Source organism: Ovis aries, chromosome 1 (genome assembly GCF_016772045.2).
Source record: "Ovis aries strain OAR_USU_Benz2616 breed Rambouillet chromosome 1, ARS-UI_Ramb_v3.0, whole genome shotgun sequence".
Taxonomy (NCBI): Eukaryota; Metazoa; Chordata; class Mammalia; order Artiodactyla; family Bovidae; genus Ovis; species Ovis aries.
Window position 1 is genome coordinate 86,580,207 of NC_056054.1, and position 23,237 is coordinate 86,603,443.

The window sequence follows — 23,237 nt, forward strand, 5'->3', positions numbered from 1 at the left end:
CACAGCACCAGGCAGGGAGAGGAGCGCTTGAGCTTCAAACAGCCCCTCCCTGCTCAGACCATTCACATGAGGACTCTGGCTTCTGGGGGGGAGGACTGGGTGACATCTCAGCTCCTGATCTCCATCCAGCTCATCCAAGGGTGTCTGGGTCCACAGGAAGGGGCCCCATCCTCTCATTTCCACCCCACCCACCTGTCCCATGGAAGTAGAAGGCAAAGTCTGCATCCTGGAGCCAGACCCCCAACTCACTTTGGCTCCATCACCAATTGGCTGTGCCTTGTAACAACAGTCTCTCTTAGGTCTGTTTCCTCATCTGTGAAATGGAGATAAGTCTTAGGGCTGTTGTGAGCATTCAAAGAGGTAATCTGTGTAAAGTGCTTAGCGGTGTGTGGCCAACTAAGTGCTCGATAAATGTAAGCTATTTTTAGGTTGGGCCAGCACTTAGCCCTTTCAAAGCTCCCTTGCCTATGAGATAAAAGTGCAAGTAAACGAGAAGCAGCAGTTGTGAGAGGGGAGTCAGGGGCCTGGGGTCAGAGGACTTGAGTGTGACCCTGGCTCTGCTACTTATTCTGCTCCTAGGCGGCCCCGGGAAAATCATGGACTCTGAACCTTAGGTCCCTGGTCTATGAAATAAGGCATGGCGATGCCAAGATCGTGCTGAGGACAAAATGGTAAAAGTGTACGAAAGTGGCCAGAGCACAGTAGGTGTTAGTTACATACTAAAGGTCCTGTGTGGTCTCTAGTCTCACTAGGTCGTCACTTACACCTCCCATGCAGTACAGCCGATAGAGCAGATTTCCTATTGTACTCTCCCTTTCTCATTTCCAGAAGCTGGCATCTCCCCTGTGAATATATATATTTTATGTGTATATATATACATATATATATATTTTAAGTAGACTTTAAAAGAGCAGTTTTAGGTTCATAGCAAAGCTGAGTAGAAAGTAGCAAGTTTCCACATCCCCTCTTTCCCCTCTTTAAAGGAAACCAATGAGCATGGTTGAAATAATGAGCTCTTTACTCATTTTTCCCCTTTGGCCCTCAAACTGGGGGCAGCCAATAGCATCCTGGGAGTCTGTGTTACTACCTCGGGTCATGGGACAGAACCCCAGAACTCATCTTTGCAACTTGTATTGGGACTGAGGGCAGGACAACTTGTAGACCCACTTGGGATCCAGGAAACTGTTTTATCAGGAGCTAGGATGGCTGAGTGACTTCACTTTCACTTTTCACTTTCTGGCATTGGAGAAGGAAATGACAACCCACTCCAGTGTTCTTGCCTGGAGAATTCCAGGGATGGGGGGAGCCTGGTGGGCTGCCATTTCTGGGGTTGCACAGAGTCGGACACGACTGAAATGACTTAGCAGCAGCAGCAGGATGGCTGAAGAGGGTGACTATGGAGCTTGACCGCTGGGGTTGGTGGTGAGAGGCTGTGCTATGTCAGGACTCTCAGATGTAAAGGCCTTTCTGACTCATTTCTCTTATCTGAACCAGCCAGAGCCCTTACAGGTCCAGACAGTGTACCAGGGTACTCCAAACACCCCTCTTATCCCCATGCTTTGATGAAGAGATTGGTTCAGGCTTTTGGTATTAGCTCCTTGTTGCAATTGAAGGTATGAAAGAATCAAATAGAAAAGGCCAACTCCTAGGGTCTTATCCACTGGAAAAGCTAATTTAGTAGGTCTGGGTGGGATATGCATTTAAAAAAGCAACTTACTGATTCTGTCGCAGGAAGTCTGAGAACACTATGTTAGAATTCTTGAAAATAAACCACCCTGGATAACCTCCCCAGGGGGACGACTCTTCCAGCAGACATGGGGTCCTCAGGAGCAAGGTCTCTGCCTGGTCATCTTCAGACCATAGCCCCAGAGTAAACACTACATGGAAAGACCCCCCACCCCCCACCCCCATCCAGGACAGCAGGCTAAGCAGTCATCTGGCTTGGCTAAAGGCTAAATGTGGGTGGGCAGTAACCTCCACAGAAAGAAATTATTTTGGAGTCAAGATGCAACTCTTTGAAGGTCCTTAATGAAACGGGTTAGGAAGGACTATGAGTAAGAGTAGCAGGAGAAATGTGAGAGGGGCAAGCGGGCAAGTGCTGAAGGTAAACACCTCAGTGTTGTTGCCCGTGGAACCTGTTAAAGGATCATGTAATTCAAGAGAGGAGTGACAGGCGGCTGCGTCCAGAAGGAAGAACGTAGCAATCAAAGCTGAGCAGCTGTACCAGGGTGGGTCAGCTATACTTCTGGGGAGGAAGAAAAAGAAATCTGGTCTTACAAACACCCATGGTGGGGGCTAGATCTTTGAGAGCATGAAGAAGAAAAAAGTGAGTAGTTTTTCCCATAAATTACCTAATACTCTTCATGTAGGACTTACAGACACATAGTCCTGACTCATTAGTCGATGTTCTCTGATTGCTGGGGTTTGATTTTTGAAGCTAGGAAAGTGGAGAAACTTTCATATTAACAAACTGTAGCTTAGTCATTGTAGTAGGTCAGGTAATAAAGTCCAGTCTGTTTTATTTCTAACCCAAATATTGCAAATATACAGAAAATTACCAGTACAAAGTTAAACACATCCAGATTTATTTACACAGTGCTAAAGAAATTTGAGTTTTATTTCCATTTTGTGGAATCTTATTCTGGGGTCTGGCTTTGTTGTGCAACTGACATAGGTCATTGAAACTTGATTATTCCACCTCACATGCAATTTTCTGTCCCAAGGGAACAGAAAACTTGGGTTTTTAGTGCACATGCAGTAATGATCTTAATACTGCTTTAGATTTGAGTAAGAAGGCTACCTGACAGCTTGGGGAGGAGGCAGTGAAGGTACAGAACCAAGAGGGACCACATGCTCAGACAGGGAACAGGAAACAAGAGAGGGATGGATACCAGGCACACATGGGGACCCTGAGCATATCTGTGCACGAGGATGAGGAAGGTACCATCAAAACCCTACCCTCCTCCCTAGACGTCCAAACACAGGAGGTGGGCAGAATCATCAGGAACGCTCAAGTCACGTGACCACAAACTGAGGGCATGCGGAGGATGAGAACTGCATTAAGGATTTGGGCATATCATTAACATGTACACTATACAGTTTATACATGTATATATGTACACACACACACATATATATAGAAAGGTACAGATTAGTTTATGTTATTCTATATAAACAAGGATGCTTAAGAATGTACCGGTGTGAAAAAAAATGCACACAGTAAGTTGTTGAAGACAATTTCTAATTAGAGTTCTGATTCTTATTTGTTATAATGCAAAGTAACCAAGAAATCAACATATTCCTGCTATTTCAATCATCCTCCATGAGGGTGAGGCCTCAGCCCTCCTGGGGCAGGATGGTGTCCCTGGTGCAACCTGAGCTGGGCAAACTGGTGGCAGATAGAACAGTCTGGCCTCCCTATCACTATCATGTGGAAATCTTAAACTTTGGTTTTTGTTTGAGAGACATGTAAGTCCATGTTTATCTATCTGCTTGAGGGAAGGTAGTAGCAAAGTTGAAAAGCAGAAGCTCTTCCTATTTTAGCAGTTCCAAGTATCCAGGTTAATGTGGGACAAGGGGGCGGTACCAACAGTGAGCAGGGTGAGCTCCAAGCCACTGCATACAGAAGCAGAGCTCTTTAAAGCTCTCCTAAGAGGAAACAAGAAACTCTCTACTGCAATCATTTGCTTAGAAAACAAAAACTGCCTGCCACGTGGGGTGGATGTGGACAGCCCTGCACCCCTCTATCTTTGTCCCATGGTGAAGGCCACGGGAGAACCAGCTGTGGTAGACGGAGCCAGTGGTGGCCAGCACATTACTGATCTGCCAGGGATGAAAGGCCAGCTTCGGCATGCAGAGGCCCAGAGGTAAACCTAAGAATGAGACAGACACCCTGGAAAGCCTATTCAGAGGCAGATGACAAATTCTAAAGCTTTAGTTACAGCTAATCTATTAAATCTCCTGAGCCCAGCCTAGAACTGCCACAGTCCTCCAAACACTTTCACTCTTCTAAGTGGCGTTCCCATTCGATGATCAGCTTAGGCGTATGCATCCCTGGTCTCAGGTCTCACTGAAAACCAAAAGCCCTCTTAAGTCCAAGACACCTGTCCACAGAGCATGAAAGACGGTGAGTTCACCACCTGGATTTCAGAGCTCAGATCACTCTGGACAGTCTGCTATGTCCAACCTACCTTATGATGACGCTAACTTCTACTACTGAAACAATCCCTTTTGCTATTAAGCCTGACACTACACTTTATTTTCAGAGATAATGCTCCAACCTGACATCAGTAGGACAAATCAGAAATATTTTTTTCTTAGGAGCTATCATGGATCTATTAGGCTGTTTTCATCTTGGGCCAGGGACATACACTTGTGAGATGAGGAAGGCTGGCCAGCCAGGCTTGCTAGCAGTCCTCAAACCGACTAAGCTCTCCAGCCAGTCATGGGTGGGGGACAGGGAAATGGAGAGGGTAACTCATCAGTGGAGACTCCATTCCCACACTCTTGAACCACCGTGACCCTCAATGAGGTAAGGGGTGATTTCTAAACACAAACTCAAGATTACCGTTACTTTTGCTTTCAGCCATGAAAAATTTCCTGTTTACTAAGGTGGCAAAAGAGCTCTCCATGATGCTCTGAAAGAAAGGCCACTGACCTGTGCCCTGAAGAACTGCAAGACGTTTCTAAGAAAGCAGCCTGCTCCCACCTGGCAGCAAGAGCATCCATCAAAGTGCATGAGATCTGAAGACAATCACCATCACCACTCATGACTCACAGGGACCTGGACATCTTTACTCCATTTTTGTACCTCAGCTCCATCTCTAATGGGGATTACAAACCCTGTGTTGTTGTTTTTTTTAATCTCACAAGAATGCTGTGAGGTTCAAATGACACAATGCAAGTGAAAAAGTGCCATGAAAACTACCAAGTTCTACAGGAACCCCAGATATCACTGTCCCGAGTCTTACACGGTTAGAGAAGAGTATTAACTCTCTTACATGAGAAACTAATCAAGAGAATTAGTCGGCACATCTACTTCGATGGGTGTGTGTGGGGAGAAGAGTGCGTGGTCTAAGTAGGTCTTCTCTGGGCGTCAAATTCACATGGGGCAGGAGGTGAGGGTGAATGGGATGAAAGCTGAGACTTTTCAGTCATTTGTGAGCTGGTGTATCTTTGGAATTACTTTCAATTTAAAAACCTTACAAAAGGAATGAGATTTTCCTAAAAAACTAGTGCTCTCTGGCTCTAACAAATATGAACTGTCTTCACAAAAACTGCCTTTAGAGTTCCCTGACTTCTGTTAATCTTACTGCAGTTTCCGTTTCTCCAAAATTCTCCATCCACTCCCTCCCCTGCTTTCCCTACAGCTGTTAATCCATTCTGGTGAGAAGACAATTCACCCATCTGCTCATACATTCTGACAAAAGTTCATTTGGCACATTTACTTTTTCCTGACTTTCTAGCCATAAAATGAACTAGCAGCAAAATGGCAGTTACCAAAGAATGTCCCCAGTCATAATTATTGGGAGAAACTGTGACCAGCACAGTAGGTGTGCGAAGACTGAAAACGTACTGCTATGTTCGAGCACAGCGAACAGTCAAGCTGTGCTAAATGATGACAGCTTTCCATCACTGTCTGGCCACCCAGAAATCCACCTTGCTACATTTTCTAATTTATGTCATTAAAAAAAAAATGTCAAAGGGAACATTTTATTAAATTTAAGATATGAACTTAATGTATCACACAAAACATCAATCTGCACTAGAAGTGTGTTTTTCAGTTGGTTTGGCTCAAAGTTTCAAGCCAACAGACTACTTGGGAAAGCTGGGGAAGTGGAGGGGTAAGGAGGAGAACTTGGTAACAAAACTGAACTTTTTTTTAAAGCCTGAATCTGAACACATGTCTAGTCACGGCTCCATGTAGAGCAGCGACCTAAGAGGAAGCGAATAAGCAGCCACTCTAATGCTTCACGGATGAGTCGTCCTCAGAGGCTGTGCCGTGCATGCCACCAGCCGCTCCAGTGAAGAGGCTGCTCAGCCTGGGTACCCAGCTTTGAGCCCCATCCTTGAGCAAGCCCACTGGCACACACATAAGGCATGGCTTGAAAGATCTTGGAAGAAGCAAGAATTTCTCCTTTAATAGGTGCTAAATCTAGTCAGTTCTCTGCTGTTCCCTTCTTCCTGCCCCAAGTTAAAAATATTGCCCCTTAAGTTTTCCTGATTTAGTGTCTTGGAAGCACATGTAAGTTAGTTGCCAAAGGGCAATTAACAAGGGTATTGCCTAATTAAACAGGGGAAAAGAAAAATCACTGTGGCCTACCGCTCCTGAAAGAAACAACAAAAAGCAGTGAACTGTGTGAGGAGCTGGTGCGCACTATTCTTGGAGTGGGGCTGGCCCCAGAGAGAGAGAGGCTGCCCAGGCTGTGCCAGTCATCGCAGCCTCTCTGCTCATCTCCGCAGCTGCTTCATGGTGCTGGCACTGTCCAGGGATGGCACAGCCCAGGGATGGCACCGAGGGCTTCATGAGAGTTGATGACAAAGCTGGCCGGTGCCCTGGGGTAGGCGCCACACAAAACATGCGACTGTGGGGTTAGTGAAAAGTTCCCTTCAATTCCATTTCATTTCCCTTAAAAACCAAAACCAAAAAGGGCCCATACCTTGCAAAAACACAGAACTCGTAAAGTTAAAGAATTAAAAATTTCCCCTCTCTTCTTCGAGCCAACTGGCAAGAGTGTTTCAGGTCCCCACCCCACTATTTCTTTAGTGTAGGTCCTTTTGGCTTTGATGGAAGCAGCAGAAACAGAGCTGGGTCCTTCGCAATGGGAAATTTATTTCCCTAAGTCGGAGCCACAGGGAGTGTAGGAGGTACTGCGGATCCATCATTCATACTCAGTCCCAGCTCTTTAGAGGAGCTATTCCAGAAGGTCCTGAAAAAAAAGACATGGGCCATATTATTTACAGACCAAAAAAAAATCCCTAATCCTTATTTTGAAAGCCATTAGGTAGCTTCTGGGTTGGCCAAGTCTTAGTCATTAAGTTGCTGCTTCCAGCTTAAACCCTCTGTTGCTTCAAACATACCTTGGTCATAAGTAAAAAAAGAATCGCTCTTTTAAAAACTTCTGCACCACCCCTCAAGAAGAAACAGTCTCACCTCATCTGAGTCATCATGATAACCGCTTTTGTGAGTGTGGGAGGCCGTATCCAAAGCATCCACACCATCCACACCATTAGCCTCTGCGTGCTGCTGGAGCACTGAGTATCGATGCACCAGGAACCTGGGGGTGGAAACTGCTGTCAACCCTCAGGTGGTGAGGAAGAATGCATTTCTTATAGGGCTGTGGACTTTCCAAGTTTTACACACTCATGGAATGAGTCACACATACAAGAAGCACAGCCTATAGTTAGCATATGAAAAATGGAAGGAAAGATTTGAGTCTGATGTTTCAGTAACGTCACTTCAACTAGTCAGTTTTCGCCAGCAGCAGGCTCTGCCCTTGGCTGACTTGTGGGTGTGACTGATTCTGGTTCCTTACCTTCCACCACAGACGTATTTCTTCACAATGAGCACTCCTGCTATGACTGTGACCAGCATCAATCCCACAGTGGCCAGGATAATTGGAACAGAATTTGACTTGGAATTCTTGATAAATTAAAACACAAACACACAATCAATTTTGGGTGTGCATATTCCAGGACTGAATTCAAACAGGCTGCTCAATTTCTCATTTCTCTGTTCAACGATCTGCAGTCTCTAGGCACCTAATGATGAAATGTTCCCAAACCCCTCAAGATGACCATCTCAGTGTTACCAGGAGAATACCACAGCTGGCAGAGGGTAACTGAAACTTGAGCTGCCTTGAAGCTGTCAGAATAGTGCAAACTCCGGGGCTTTAATGTCGAAGTTACACTGGAAGCTATGGTAATTACCTAGATCAAATATAATTGTGGCTGTTCGCCATGACCACTGATTCTAAGTCTTGGCGCTTTTAAGGGTGAAGCAGAGAAGGAGACCGTGACAGTAAGTGGGTGAATGAATCTAGCATAGGGCCATCACCTGGGGAGGAGCTGTGCCAATGCTTTGTCAGGCAGGCCCTCCCATGATACCAAGATTCGTCTTTTAAATTTTCGTATGTTGTTATAAATAAGCTTTGTCATATTGTTGTTTGAGTGTGACCTACCTGCTTCTGGGTGGGAGATAGGGAGTGTGTGTTTTCAGTGTATCCCAGAGGAGGCGGAGCTGGATTCTGGGACAAGCTGTGTCCCTGTGGGCGGGAGTCCTGTGCAATCACACACACAAACACTCTGAGGACAGCCACCAGGAGTGCAGGGCAGTGATGCAGAGAAGCAGGAGCTTGCCCCCAACAAGTACACACACCCACACACTCTTCTCCCCCTGCCTTCTTCCACCCCGTCAGGCCCTCAGTCCTGAGAAGGTTAGACAGGAGGGACTGCAGACTGCCCATCTCTTGATTTCCAGATTAGGAACCTGGGGTCCACAGTCTTCTGTTCCCAGTCACACTGCTGGGCCAGTGCTTCTTTATCACGAGGGTTCCTCTTACCAGATCCCCATATCCTGGCCAGACAGCTCAGTGCTACAGATCTGGAATCAGCCCCAAACTTGCTTCTAAATCAAAACCAGCCACTTATTACCGCGGTGCAGGTTTTCCTTATGAACATACCTGACAGACTCGGCAGAGAGATCCCCACTAATTAGGGCCTCATGCCCTTCCCTTCCACATGCGCAAAACCCCAGCCCTTGATGGCAGGACTTGTTGAGTCTTTTTTCTAAGTGACTCTGAGCCTCAGAATTTTTCTCAACCCTAAGCTTCTAAGACTTGGATAAATACTGAGCACCATTTTCCCTCCCCCAAAAAAGTTTTCAGTAGATGAGCTTATTGTTGGCTTAAGTGACCATCCTTCCATCCTAACAGTTTCCTGTGCAACGGGAAACCTGCCATAAGTGGTCTGGCCACTTGTATTAGGTGATAAAGTTCTCGACACACTGCAACTTTGACCTTCCTGGCGGAACTCGAAACCCCACTTGTATCTACACTAGATCTACTTTAACACACCTGCTTTTCTGGACTCAAAAAGTTGCTTGTGCATTTCTTTTTCAAGTCTTTCACTTCTCGAACTGGATTCACGCCACCCTGGCATTTGTCTCCTGGGATTTTCCGGTACCTGAGGGGCAGAGAAAAGGTGTTGACAGAATACAAGGATGCACTTCTGGATTCTTGCTCACTTCCTGAAAACAAGATTTGAAAAGCTGCAGAAAAACTTCTGGTCCTTACACCGTCTTTCAGGGCTTGGGGGAGATCCACAGGGGTGTTGGGGGGATATGCTGTGTAGTTTCGGTCCTTGGACAGACCACACATCCCTTGCCATGCTGCATGACATGCCGACTTTCTGCCCTATGAGACTGCCGGGGAAAGCCCGTCAGTATGCAGTATAGATACAGGGGAGGGGAGAGTCATCAGGGGAGTCGGCAGTCAGGCTCCTCTAGAATGGCACTCTCTGCTATGGTGACTATTTACTTTTAAATTAATCAAAATTACTTCAGTTCCTCACTCCAGTGTCAACAGCCACAGAGGGCTAGGGGCCACAGCAGGTCACAGAGCATTTACCCCATCACAGGAGGCTCTACCGGACAGTGATTTTCTACTCTCTCAAGTACTCGGAAGTGCGTGGAGGGCAATTTCTCCCTGCACAGGGGAAACGCAGGCCCGACACGGGAGGAGAAGCCGCCTCACCCGCTTGTCGTCAGGTGCTCTTCTCTTCCATACAAACAAAACTCGAGGTCGTGGCCCTTCAGTTCTGGCTGTTCCACACATTTGGAGTCATTTTCTGGACGGAAGTAGCCAAAATCACTGTAAGAATCAGCAAAAAATGTATCTTTCGAAGTTGCTGAAAGGAGGCAAATAGCAGTGAAGGTTTTATGTGGGGCAGAGGATGGTTAATATTCCAGGCGTGGGTTGCCAGAAAGCAGCTAAGGAAGTCTGTGACATATAAAGAGGTCTCTTTAGGAACAAAATCACACAGACAGGGCTTAATTGGCAGGAGGTGCGGGGGCGGAGGGGGGGTGGGGGAATGGCTTATAGATTGGGCCTGGTGGACTGAGGACTCAGTAGCTAGGAGGTTCCACATAGACAGCTCACGTTCAGGGAAGGGAAAGCGTGCAGTCTATAGGGGGTGGGGATACACGCAACTAAGACACAGAGAAACAGTGCGTCAGCCACAGACCTAAACGCATGGACACTTAGCAGTTCTTCCATCTCCAAATAACTCATTATGTCATACCCATGAGAGTGTATATCAAACCTTTCCTGCCTTCCCCACATCTGTGTCCCTCTCAGCTTCTTAGATGGTGCCTGACGCCAATGTGAACGCCCATCCCTGCCCTCCATCCCATCCCATCTCTCCATAGTGCTCTGCTTTCCCCAAAGAAAGGACATGCAGGGCCTTGGCACCTCGTGCCCCTAGGTGGGGGCTTGCTGCATGGACAGCGTGGAGGGGCCGCCAGTCCCCTCACCCTGCCACTTCTCCTTAGCCTGCACCTGTCCTCTTCCTTCACCACCCTCTCTCCCTTATTGGCCAACTTTCTCTTCTACTTGTTCTGTTTTACTCATTTACTTTTTATTCTCGGCATCTTGGCTTGAACCCCCCGCTGCAGCCTTGAAAATGAATGTCTGTGCCCCCGCAGGCCCACCAGTCACCCAGCCTTGGGGGCTTCTCTGTCTTGTCCACTCTGGGCCCGCTGGCACGCCGCTGTGCCACACCCGCTGCACCCGAGAGCTGCACTCATCTGTTTCTCTGGCCACTGTTGGCTCTGCTCTCTTCCTAACACGCAGGTGCAGACGTTGTCCAAGATTCTATTATTCGTTCTCTTACTCTGTATCTGCTCTCCCTTCGTGAGCTTAACGACTGGCTGCAACTAAACTTCCAGGTTTGGACTTCCCTGGTGGTGCAGTGGAGAGGAACTCACCTGCCAACGCAGGGGACATGGTTTGATCCCTGTCTGGGAAGAGTCCACATGCCTTGGACCCACTAAGCATGGGAGCCACAACTACTGAGCCTGTGCTCTGCAACAACAGAAGCCACCTCAGTGAGAAGCCCGCAGACTGTAATGGAGAGTAGCCCCTGCTCGCCACAACTGGAGAGCCTGTGCACAGCAACTAAGACCCAGCTCAGCCAAAAATACAAAGAAATAAAAATTTTAAAAAATTAATAAAACTTCCAGGTTCTACCTCTCTTGAGCTCTAATCCTACATTTCCAAATACTTGCTGAACACTGCCACATAAATCTGTTGACAGAACCTAAAAGAAACAAAAATGTTCAAAATGTATCATGTTTCCTCCTTTGTGCTGGCCTCTCCTGTCATTTCTTTACATTTGTCCAGGGCGCTATCTTCCTGAGCACCCCCGTCTGGACGCCCTCATTTCTTTCCTGTGACAGCCACGGCTTCCCCTCACAGCCTATCTTCCGGCATACTCTTTCTTTTTGAAAATTATTTATTTATTTTGGGCTGCCCCGGATCTTTGTTGCGGCAGGTGGGCTTTGTCTAGTCGCGGCAAACAGGGGCTCCTGTCTGTTGTAACGTACGGCTCCTCACTGCGGCGGCTTCTCTCGTGGAGCTTGGCTCTAGGCGCCAAGGGCTTTAGTGGCTGCAGCATGTGGGCTCGGCAATTGTGGTGCACAGGCTTAGCTGCTCTGGGGCATGAGGGATCTTCCCAGACCAGGGATTGAACCCATGCCTCCTGCATTGGTAGGTGGATTCTTCTCCACTGAGCCATCAGGGAAGCCCCAGCACAACCTTCCTGAGCGTGCTGTTGGGGGCCTAGGCTCACATCAGTCCACTGGCTTTAGTGATCTGCTTCTTTCCAGATGCACAGATCAAATCTTACAGCTCATCGGGGCTCAGCTCAGATGCCACCACCTCTACAAAGCCTCTCTGATCCAACTCCTTTTAGGTCTGGATGGAAGAATCTCTCCCTTCTCTAAATCCATAAGGTACTTACCACTTTCTCTTTTCAAACATAATCATGTGACTCTTACCAGAAGAGTCTATAGTAAAATGTCTGTTCTCACTTTTGCACTACCCTGTGCATAACAAATATTCAAGGAATATTTGGTAAATATATAGATGCTGCTTGGACTTCAAGGTTTTCTGACAAATCCTGAAGGGAGTGGGTAGGAAGAACAAGAGAAGACATCATGCCTCAAATAGCAAGGAGAAATTTCTGGCAAAAAATTTGTGTGTTCAATCCAAAATTCCAGGGACCACACCCTCCCCACTCACAAAGTATACATTCCTCAGGCACGTGGGGTGTGTGTTCAGGCTCTGGGGTAGAACTAACTGCCGGGTTCACATCCCAGCTCTGTCACATGACAGCAAGTTAGTCATGACCCGCTGTACCTTTGTTTCTCCCTTTGTGAAATGTAAATAACCACAGCACCTATCTCAAGTGGCTGCTGAGAAGTGTAAGTTGCTTAGAACAGTGCCTGGCACAGAGGCAACGTTTAAAAACGTGAGCTGCTGTCATTATGACTATGTGATTATCAAATACAATATGTGCTCAGGGAGTCTAGATTTTAATGGTGGAATCTAATCTGTACCTAAGAATTAAAATATAGTGAGTGCTGTAAAAACACAGAGAGTGCAGTGGGAGCCTAGATGAGGAAAAACTGGGGAAGGCTTTAGGAGGCAACATCTGAGCTAAAGCATTAAAGGCCAAGGAGGAATTCACCAGGCTTGGGGGGTCAAGCAGCAAATGTGTAAAGACCTTCCAGGCAGGAGCAGCAGCATACACAGTGGCATGGAGCTCTGAAGCCGCAGAGCAAGTTTGGAAAACAGAAGTAGTTCAGGTGACTGAGAGTCAGCCTGTGTGCCATTAAGGGTGAGAGAGCCCTTCAGAGTCTGACAGTATCCACAAACTCCAGCCCTATTATAATATCCAAGTGACCTGAGTGCCATTTTCCCTTGTAGAAATAGAGAAGGGAGGACCCCTGGCCATTCCACATACAGATGTGAACACCACAGGAGGAAACACACTGGGTCAGACTGGGTTTTGTTCAGTCCCATACTCCTGTCACTTACAGTTCGGGGGAATACACTGTAGGAGCATAGGACTGCTATCTTCTTGTCTTCTTTTCCAAATCCACTTCTACCTCCCTGACAGCATCTTCTGCAGCTAACACGTTCCATAAGATTATTACCTGTGATGTGAAGTAGTTCCTCTTATTTGCCCTAAGCTAGGCTACCAAGGGACTCCCTTGCCCCTGTACAATCAACTAATCCTGTGCCAGCCACGAAACTAATCCTTAAGCCTGGATGGTTCTGAACTCTAGGGGTCCACCATGATGGCTCCTGAGCCTTGATGGGATATAGAGACCAAACATTCTGATGTCATCTCCTCTCTCAGGACAGAGCCACACTCTCTCTGCCTTCAGTCCTGCAGACAACCCCAAAGCTAGCCCTACCTGCTGAACCCAGGCAATCAGGCTGTTTGCTAAAGCCCAGTTTCCTCTAAGCTCTCAGCTCCTGCCCTCTTCGCTTGGTGCTTCTGTCCTATCGCCTTCTCTCTCTACCTTCTTACTCTCATCCTCATTCTACACTCCTCTCCTCCCTCACACAGGTAAGTTAGGATTTCAGGGGTTGTTGCTGGTCCTGCACAATGATTAATGGTCTGATACAATAATGTTATTTGTCCAATTACTAACAATTCTGCTTCCCTTCCTCTGTGCTTCAATTTCCTTGAGGAAAGAAGAAGCAACAGTTTTCCACTCTTGAGGAAAAAAGGGAAAAAAAGGACTGAAATAATTTTCAACTGTCTTTTGCCTCCTCCAGCACAGGAAGTGGCTGACAGGGATCTGAGGGGTGCGGATACCAGAGGAAGTCCTCCAGGGAGCAGGGACAGACGGACGGCTGCTTGGTCACAACATAGTTTCGACCATTCTGACAGACAGATGACTTGCGTAGCCGGAGGTATTGTTCTTTATAGCCTAAAATGCAGCCATCTCCATAATCTCCAGGGTCTGTAGAGTGAGCCAGCCAGATGGTATAGTCCTTCTCTTCACCTAAAAGAAAGACAGGCTCTTCAGGAAACTACTGAATCCATCCATGTGAGACAGCTGCCAGGCAACAGAAAGAAAGGAGAGGAAAAGTACAGATGTCTGACTTAACCTATTGTTTCACTTTGGAACTGCAAAAGAAAGTTGCATTAGTGGGAGCCTACTAGCGATTGGCCTTTCCTCAAGCCAAGGGAGGAGTCTTTGCGGTTCATAGCCCATTTGAGTTTTAGGAAAAACCTTGTGCAGCAGGAAGGTGGATGGAGAACCTCTAAAGTTACTTCCAGACTGAGAGGCTGCTGTCTTTAAGTCTTGTACACCTGTGCTCTCGGTCAGGAGCTGTCAGAGATAAGCAACCAGATGTTTGCCTTTAGGGCAAGACGCCAATTAACCAAAAGTAAGGGTTTAGTTGTACTATGGGTGAGTATGCTTTGAAAGGAAGGGGAAACATTCTCTTTCTAGTATTTGTGCTGATGAAGCAAGCACAAACATTCTCTAGTCTTTTAACTCTTGTTGACTGGCTTTCAAATGAAGACTGCTGATGACAGTCAACCTGGCTCAGTGTGTCATATCATCCACTCCTGGAAAAATGACTCAAAGGCTGTGGCCTAAAGACTGTGGATTAGGCTTTTATCCTTTGGGATATGAAGACTAGCACCCAGCCTGTTAAAGAGCAGTGCTTAACCAATCTTTTAATGATGTTAAACTTCAGGGATAACTAGAAGCTGCCTGCATCTGCAGAGGGGAAAACTCATAAGCCAGCTCTTTTACAGTCTATTTAACGAATTTAGATTATAATGACTCTCTGGTTTTAAATCATTAAAACATCTTGTAGAAAAGGTCCAAACCAAGTGCTTCTACTTCCTGCAGGAGTCACTAAATTAACATGCTAAGGAAATGGGCCCCTAACACAGTCTAAAAAAGTCAGGACCAAAATTTAACCCAAGCATCTTGAAACTTTATATCTTCTTTCATATTATGCCAAGCAATCACGGGTCACAGGTGGTCACTTTTTGTCCAGTTTTTCTTTTATCCTTCTTATTTTCAATACAGTGTCAGCATCTTTAGTACTGGGGGTCTGGGTTTGCTTGTGATTCTTTAGGAATACCGCAAAATGAACTTTTTAACTCCTTCTCTGAAGCCATTTTCTGGGTCTTTAACATGTCTTCCAGTTTGAAGTCACAGCATTCAGAAATGGTCAGTGTGGGCTTCTTGCCTGCTCAGGAGCCAGTCTAGAGTCTCAGTTGTGACTGACATTCAAGCCAAACTCTTTGCATGAAAACTTCCTTACTTCAACATTTTAATAAATGACATAATCAATTAGCTGTAACACATTTTCCTCTAAAGTTTCCTCTTTATAGTTCTGCTGTAACCAGCAGTGAAAAACCCTGAAGTCTTATGAAATAATTTTAGACAAACATAAACATGCATTATCCTTACAAGCAGAAAAGAACTTTCAGAAAATGCTACAGAGATCTAAAGTGCAAAACTAAACTCTTCTAGATATCCACATGCGGCTGGTGTGAATGGAGATTTACAGTAAGGGTGAGTGTAAAATATGCATCAGATTTAGAGGACTCAGAAGAAAAAGAATATAACAGATGGCCAAAAAGCACATGCAAAGATGCTCAACATCATTAATTATCAGAGAATCAAAACTACAATGAGGTATCACTTCACACCAGTCAGAATGGCCATCATCAAAAAAAATCTACAAACAATAAATACTGGAGAGGGTGTTGAGAAAAGAAAACCCTCCTACACTGTTGGTGGGAATATAAATTGGTGTAGCCACTATGGAGAATGGAATGGAGGTTCCTTAAAAGACTACAAATGGAACTACATGTGATTCTGCAATTTCATTCCTGGGCATATAACCAGAGAAAACCATAATCTAAAAGGATACAGGCACCCCTATGCTCACAGGGGCACACTGCAGTTCATACTGCAGCACCATTTATAACAGCCAAGACAAAAATAAAAGCGTCAACAGAGGAATGGATAGATGCTGCGGTACGTATGTACTGTGCTGTCCGCAGTGTGTCTGTATGATACGGCCCATCACACGTAAATGGAAGATGTGGTGCACATAAACTATGAAGTATTACTCAGCCACAAAAAAGAATGAAAGGATGCCATCTGCAGTGACATGGATGGGCCTAGAGATTGCCATACTGAGTGAAGTAAGTCAGACAAAGGTCAACATCTTATGATATCACTTATATGTGGAATCTAAAAAGAGGTACAATGAACTTATTTACAAATAGAAATATCCACAGAATAGAAAAGAAACTTATGGTTACAGGGAGAAACTGGGGAGAGTGATGAATTGGGAGACTGGGATTGACATATATACACTACCTATATATAAAATAGGTAACTAATAAGGACCTACTGTAGCACACAGGGAACTCTACTCAGTACTCAGCTTACATAGGAAGAGTCTAAAATCGAGTGGGTATCCGTATATGTATAACTGATTCACTATGTTGTATAGTGAAACTAATACAACATTTTAAATCAACTATACGCCAATATTTTTAAAAAAAATCTTTAAAAAAAGAGTGTAAAGTATTTCACTAATAATTATAAAATATTGTTTTACATGTTAAAATGATAATATTTTAGACATACTGAAATAACTATATTATTAAAATGAATTTTGCCTCTTACTTGTATAATGTAGCTAGCGGACAGAATAATTTAAATTATATACGTTGCTCTCATGATATTTCTCTTGGACAGTGCTAATCCAAACAGGGAAGTGCTTTTCTGGTACCATTTCACTGCCTGCTCACCTACGTGGAGCATCCTTAAATCCTCTTTCATATACATGATTTTCTTATTCCAGTTAGAAGAAACTGAACTAGATGGGTTATTTAGGAAAATGGGTTTACAAGTTTCTGATAGAAAAGGTCAAAGAAGACACTCACAGTTCCTTTCGAGGATGTCTTTAAAGTCGACGGTGTAGGAGACCCACTGGCGAGCCAGGAAGGACTCTGTGAAGCCCCAGATGCTGATGTTCATGGACCTGGCTCCAGGCTCTGAAGCCAGGCCCGTAAAGTAGATAGGCTCCCTGGTAAACGTGTAGGTTTGCCAGCACTGGCCCTCGTCTGTGGAGAACCTGAAACCACAGTTAGAGGGAGACCGTGACAAAGGACCAGCGTTTACCGGAGTATCAGGAAACTGCTCCAGCTGTTTCCATCCCAAATCAGAGAACTCTCATATTTAGGTGACGGCTTACCGACTGACAACTATATTAATTTCTAATGCCTGCAGTTCACAAGGAAACGGGATTCACTCAAACAGTATGGAAGAAAACGCATTTATAAAAATTCTTCCAAGGGCAAGAAAGAATAGTGACCCATATAAGAATGGGCTTCTGAATCAATAAACAGAAATTATACAATAAGAACTTGTATTTAAGGAGTCATTTCCCATCCAGAGTGCTTCAATGCATCCATAATATTCTTGTGGGAAGAAAGAAGAACATTTTTTTTTAAGTGATTAAAAATGTTAGCTAGCAGAGTCAGAGGAAAAACACAAAGCCATTTAATTTGAGTTGCTCTTAATGCAACCCCTTCAAGCACCTCCCCTGCAGCTCTGCAGAATGCCTAAATCTGAATCAGGGTCCAGAACTTCCCCACAAACTGAAAAACATCCCGGGGTAGCCCTCTGGGCAGACAGTGTGGGTGGAGCTGAGCTCATGCATACTTAATCACATTGATCGGATGGCTGCTGTGCTCAATGGCTACGATGATGCCTCCAGAATCCAGGATGGTGTAATAGTGGGGTCCTTCCAGCATCTTCATCCAGGAGTAACCCCCGTCATCTGAGATGTACACATCTGGGACCATCACGGAGATGGCATCTCCCACGCTACCTACAACACAGCCCACCATCTCATCAGCACACATCAGCAGTGAAACAGAGAGGATTCACTGTCACAAGAATTCTGAATGAGTTTATTCAGATTATTTCCCATCAGGCCTCTTGGAAGAAAAAAAATAGGCCACAACAGTTTGGTAAAGGAAGAGGTCATGCTGCTGCTCTCTGATAGGAGTCCATGAAAAACCCAAGAAATTCTTGGGTTTATCTTGCAAGAAATTCTGCAAAGGGTGGTAAAAGCCACGGATGGTGGTTTTCTTACAGGGTTCAATGCTATGACTGAGCTTCAATGTGCTCAACTAGTTCTTCCCACAGAGGTGAGGGAGGGCTGCTTACCATGGGCAATGACTATGCCAACAGCATTAGGCTCTGACAGTGGGGCCATTGGAACGTTTAGTTTCTGAGAGATGCTATAGGAAGCATGGATATGAAGGCTGCACTGTGGAAAGAAACCAAAGCGTACATTAAAACCAAAGGTGTAAATTTTTTTATTCATCTCACAGAGTCTTCTAATAATAAGGCTTTTTAACTTAATAACCCAGACTTCAGTGGGATACTCTTCTTTTTAAAATTGTGGTTAAAATAACATACCATAAAATTTACATTTTAAAGGGTGCAGTTCAGTAGCGTTAAGGACATTCACACTGTTGTGCAGCCATCACCATAATTCATCTCTGAGACTTCCACGTCTTGCAAAACTGAAACTTCTGTGTCCATTAAACCATAACTGCCTATTCCCCCTTTCCCAGACCCTGGTATTCCCAGACCCTGACACCACTCTACTTTCTTTCTCTATAAATGTGATTATTAAATTATTATTAAATGCATTATGCATTTAAGAAGCAAGAATATCCCACTGAGCCTATAATTCAATAACAACAAAAAAAACAAATAACCCACATTAAAAATGGGCAAAGGACTTGACAAGACATTTCTCTAAAGAAAATGAGAGGCTTCCCAACTTGATGACTGCCTGCCGTATTTCAGATACTGAACAAGATGTGGTGATTTGAAATAAGACCCAGTCCTGTCTTTAAGAAACATTTCTTAGAAATTAGTTGAGTTATAAAGCAGGATGGCAATCCTTTAAAGGATGCTTTAAAAGAGGTTCGGGAGACTTCCCCGGTGGTCCAGTGGTTAAGACCCTACCTTCCAATGCAGGGAGTAAGGGTTTGATCCCTGGTCAGGGAACTAAGGTCCCACATGCCACAGGGTGTTGCCAAGAAAATTACAAAAAATAAACAAGTAAACAAAGAGGTTCAAATTGGTTAAAATGTTAATTTTATGCCATGTGCAATTTTATTGAAGTAAAAAAAGCTTCATGTAAACTGCTGATGAAATGAAGAGCAATGATTAGTTCTAACTAACCAGTCCATCCTAAAGGAGATCAGTCCTGAGTGTTCACTGAAGGACTGATGTTGAAACTGAAACTCCAATACTTTGGCCACCTGATGAGAAGAGCTGGCTCATTTGAAAAGACCCTGATGCTGGGAAAGATTGAGGGCAGGAGGAGAAAGGGACGACAGAGGATGAGATGGTTGGATGGCATCACCAACTCAATGGACATGAGTTTGGGTAAACTCTGGGAGTTGGTAATGGACAGGGAGGCCTGGGGTGCTGCAGTCCATGAGGTCATAAAGAGTTGGACATGACTGAGTAACTGAACTGAACTGAAGGACGGTCAGGATTTCCACTAACCCTAATGAACTGGGGGGAGGGGAGACAGGGACGCCCTCCCCAGGAATAACATGGGCTAGAGGCACATGCAGGGTGTTCAGGGAGCAGCAGAGTTACAAGGGGTGGGTCGGTGACAACGACAGTGAAATGGGCAACAACAATGAAAAGGCAGAAGAGAACCTGCCAGGGGAGGAGAGGACCTTCATTCACCAGATCATGGGCAAAAGAGAGCCACAAAGAGTGCTAGGGAGAGAGAGGCACAGCAGCATGAGGGTGGCAAGGTAAGTAAGGAGGCCACTGTGCCTGTGCCTGTGCCTGAGGTGGGAAGGGCAGGAGCAGGGCAAGGCTAGGGTGGAGGGGTGGGAAGGGGAGCAGGAGGGGAGAGACTCCACAATAGTCATGAAGAAACACAAGGGAGAGAGTGTGATGGGAATGGTGTGGGTACATTTATCTCCCACTGGTTGAGTCTCTTAAAACAGAAAGCCCAGTCAGGACAGCAGAGTACATACCAGCTGTAGGTAGGTACTCAGAAGAGAGCCTGGAATTACCAATGCTGTCACTTTTAAAGGAAACTCCCAGGGTTCTGCTAAGCTCCTCTCAAATTCTCTAAAAGAATCAGACACAAAGCTTGCTTTTTTTCTTTCCTGTCAAGACCTGTCACTCATGGAACCTGGATCTCCTGCAGCAATGCCTTTGAACCTCTAGTTTGTGGCCTTTCCTCAGAGGGCTCAGCTCTTGAATCCACATGTTAGACCAGGTCACCACCTACATCCACAGGCCATGTGGAGCGCTGGTGGATGGGAAGAGAGGCCAAGTTCTCCTCCATTTGTTTCTGGCCAATACAGCTTTGCACTGCTCATGAATGGCTGGTTAATGGCTTTCTGTAGAGTTGCTGAAGTCTCATAGCTGCCATCATGACTCCTAACTAATCACTGGCCCATCTGACCACTCTGTGTTCATTCAGCAATTTAGTATAACACAAACTGTTAGCACAAATTGCAGGTCAAGAGGCAACAGTTAGAACTGGACATGGAACAACAGACTGGTTCCAAACCAGGAAAGGAGTATGTCAAAACTGTATATTGTCACCCTGCTTATTTAACTTAAATGCAGAGTACATCATGCAAAATGCTGGGCTGGATGAAACACAAGCTGAAATCCAGATTGCTGGGAGAACTATCAATAACCTCAGATATGCAGATGGCACCACCTTTACAGCAGAAAGGGAAGAAAAACTAAAGAGCCTCTTGATGAAGGTGAAAGAAAGGAGTGAAAAAGCTGGCTTAAAACTCGACATTCAGAAAACTAAGATCATGGCATCCAGTCCCATCACTTCATGGCAAATAGATGGGGAAACAATGGAAACAGTGAGAGACTTTATTTCTGGGGGCTCTAAAATCACTGTAGATGGTGACTGCAATCATAAAGACGCTTGCTCCTTGGAAGAAAAGCTATGACCAACCTGGACAGCATATTAAAAAGCAGAGACATTATTTTGCTAACAAAGGTCTGTCTAGTCAAAGCTATGGTTTTTCTAGTAGTCATGTATGGATCTGGTTATGGATGTGAGAGCTGGATTGTAAAGAAAGCTTAGTGCCAAAGAACTGGTGCTTCTGAACTGTAGTGTTGGAGAAGACTCTTGAGAGTCCCTTGGACTGCAAGGAGATCCAACCAGTCAATCCTAAAGGAAATCAGTCCTGAATAGTCATTGGAAGGACTGATGCTAAAGTTCAAACTCCAATAATTTAGCCACCTGATGCAAAGAACTGACTCACTGGAAAAGACCCTGATGTTGGGAAAGATTGAAGGCAAGAGGAGAAGGGGACAACAAAGGTTGAAATGGTTGGATGGCATCACCAACTTGATAGACATGAGTCTGAGTAAGCTCTGGGAGTTGTTAATGGACAGGGGAGCCTGGTATGCTGCAGTCCATGGGGTCGCAAAGAGTCGGACATGACTGAACACCCGAACTAAACTGACTGAAATTGTTAGCCTTCAGTTTTGGTTTTCTTTAAAGACAAATAAAGCATAATATTTTAGTCTTTCTTCACAGTTCAAATTTCTTACATCCTAGTTAATTTCAACCTCTCATTTCCCAATTTTCCACTGTTAGCTGTGGACCCTCAACAAGCCTCATTATTCAAAAGCCCGGCACTAATGAGAGCAGAGCAGAACGGCTGCTTTGCTCCAAATGCATGTGGCAGAAGGAGTAAGACAAACCTCATTCTTGTTCTTTGCAGTAGCATCGCATTCACTGTTCTCAGGCTTCCTCAGGTGCTTCCACCTTCCTCCTTGATCAAAAGTGATCATAGTCTGGATAGAGTTATCTGAATAGGAAAAGGATGTCATTAATCTGGATATATTGATTAGGAAGCACCCTAATCAGTTCAGTTTATCATTGTATAACTTTCTAACAGAGATCATGTAATACCAATAGAACCCTGGAGTCCCACAAGATGTTGACATCCTGTGAAATGGGTCAATACTGGTGAGTATGATACTTGAAAGAGGCTTCCCACCTGAACAGGGATTCTACTGATTCCAGAAATCATCTAGACTGATACTCTTGAAAAAAGATACCATTTATCTCCTTATCAGCACAATTCTATTCTTCCTTGCTTGCTTGCCCTAGAGGAAAATCTGCAATGGGAAGGCACTCTAATGTGGACTAAGGCCATGATACCAGGCTTATTTTAGGAAATCTCAGGATTTGAATGTATCTGCATTAAGTCTCAATGAATAATTCCTAGCTTTTGTCTCTTTACCACGCCATATCCTATTTCTCTTACACATTTTTTTTTCTTCATATGTCTTCCCTATTCTCTATTGCTAATGATACATAAACTGTTGCACATTTAAATTAAAAGAAATGCTTTGAGTTTTCTTAAGGAAAATTTTAAAAAGAAAGCTAATAAAGTAAATTTATTTACCCAATAAATGTTTTATTGCCTATCCACTATATGAAAATTGCTGTAAGGCTTTGGGAATATATCTGTGAACAAATTAGAAAAAAAAAACAACCTCTGTGGAATATATATTCTAGTAGGGTGAGACAGACAAACACTAGACACTGTAAATAGGTAAATTACATAGCGTGTTAGAAAATGCATGCTTTGGAAAAATCTTGTACAGATAACTGGGAAAGAGGGAGTGTATGTGTGGCAGGGAGGCAGACTGACATTTAAAACAGGATAGTCAGGGCAGGTCTCATCAGAAAGTAACATGACCAATGGCTGGGAGGAGGAAAGTGTTGGCCATGCAGACATCTGGGGAAAGAGGTCACTGCAAATCTCTTAGCCAAGAGTGTGTGAACCTGATGTGTTTAAGGACTGGCAGAGGACTGGAGTGACTGCAAGAGTAAGCAAAGGTGCAAGGAGCTGGAAGTGATGTCTGGGATGAACTAGGGGCCAGAATCACTTAGATCCTGTAGACAACTGCAAGGTGTTTACAAAATTAAAACAAACATCCCTCACCTCCTACCAAACAAGTAAACACATAAATAAATAAAACCTTAAAAACCTTTGTACTTCAGAGTAATGTGTTTATTTGTTCAACTGGGCTCTGCAGAGCCATTGAAGAGAACACAGGAAAAATCTGGGCTGGC

The 23,237-nt window shown here is 44.8% G+C and overlaps 1 protein-coding gene across 9 annotated transcripts in view; it reads right to left on the minus strand.

Moving 5' to 3' along the window:
* Positions 1 to 2,489: 2,489 nt before the first annotated feature.
* SORT1 (sortilin 1) overlaps positions 2,490 to 23,237 on the minus strand; it is a 66,617-nt gene continuing 45,869 nt past the window's right edge. For 3 of the 9 annotated variants that reach the window (XM_012177849.5, XM_004002278.6, XM_060401279.1), the window contains exons 11-20: positions 21,854 to 21,960; positions 18,293 to 18,395; positions 17,783 to 17,951; positions 17,002 to 17,192; positions 13,888 to 14,077; positions 9,753 to 9,869; positions 9,075 to 9,183; positions 7,536 to 7,642; positions 7,154 to 7,277; positions 2,490 to 6,929 (exon numbers count right to left, since the gene is read on the minus strand). In XM_012177849.5, the coding sequence (XP_012033239.1) occupies positions 6,915 to 6,929; positions 7,154 to 7,277; positions 7,536 to 7,642; positions 9,075 to 9,183; positions 9,753 to 9,869; positions 13,888 to 14,077; positions 17,002 to 17,192; positions 17,783 to 17,951; positions 18,293 to 18,395; positions 21,854 to 21,960 (1,232 nt within the window). In that variant the 3' untranslated portion in view covers positions 2,490 to 6,914. Of the gene's footprint in view, positions 7,278 to 7,535; positions 7,643 to 8,180; positions 8,280 to 9,074; positions 9,184 to 9,752; positions 9,870 to 13,887; positions 14,078 to 17,001; positions 17,193 to 17,782; positions 17,952 to 18,292; positions 18,396 to 21,853; positions 21,961 to 23,237 lie in introns of all 9 variants that reach the window. The other 6 variants (XM_012177840.5, XM_012177835.5, XM_060401262.1 and 3 more) reach the window with 3 other exon arrangements.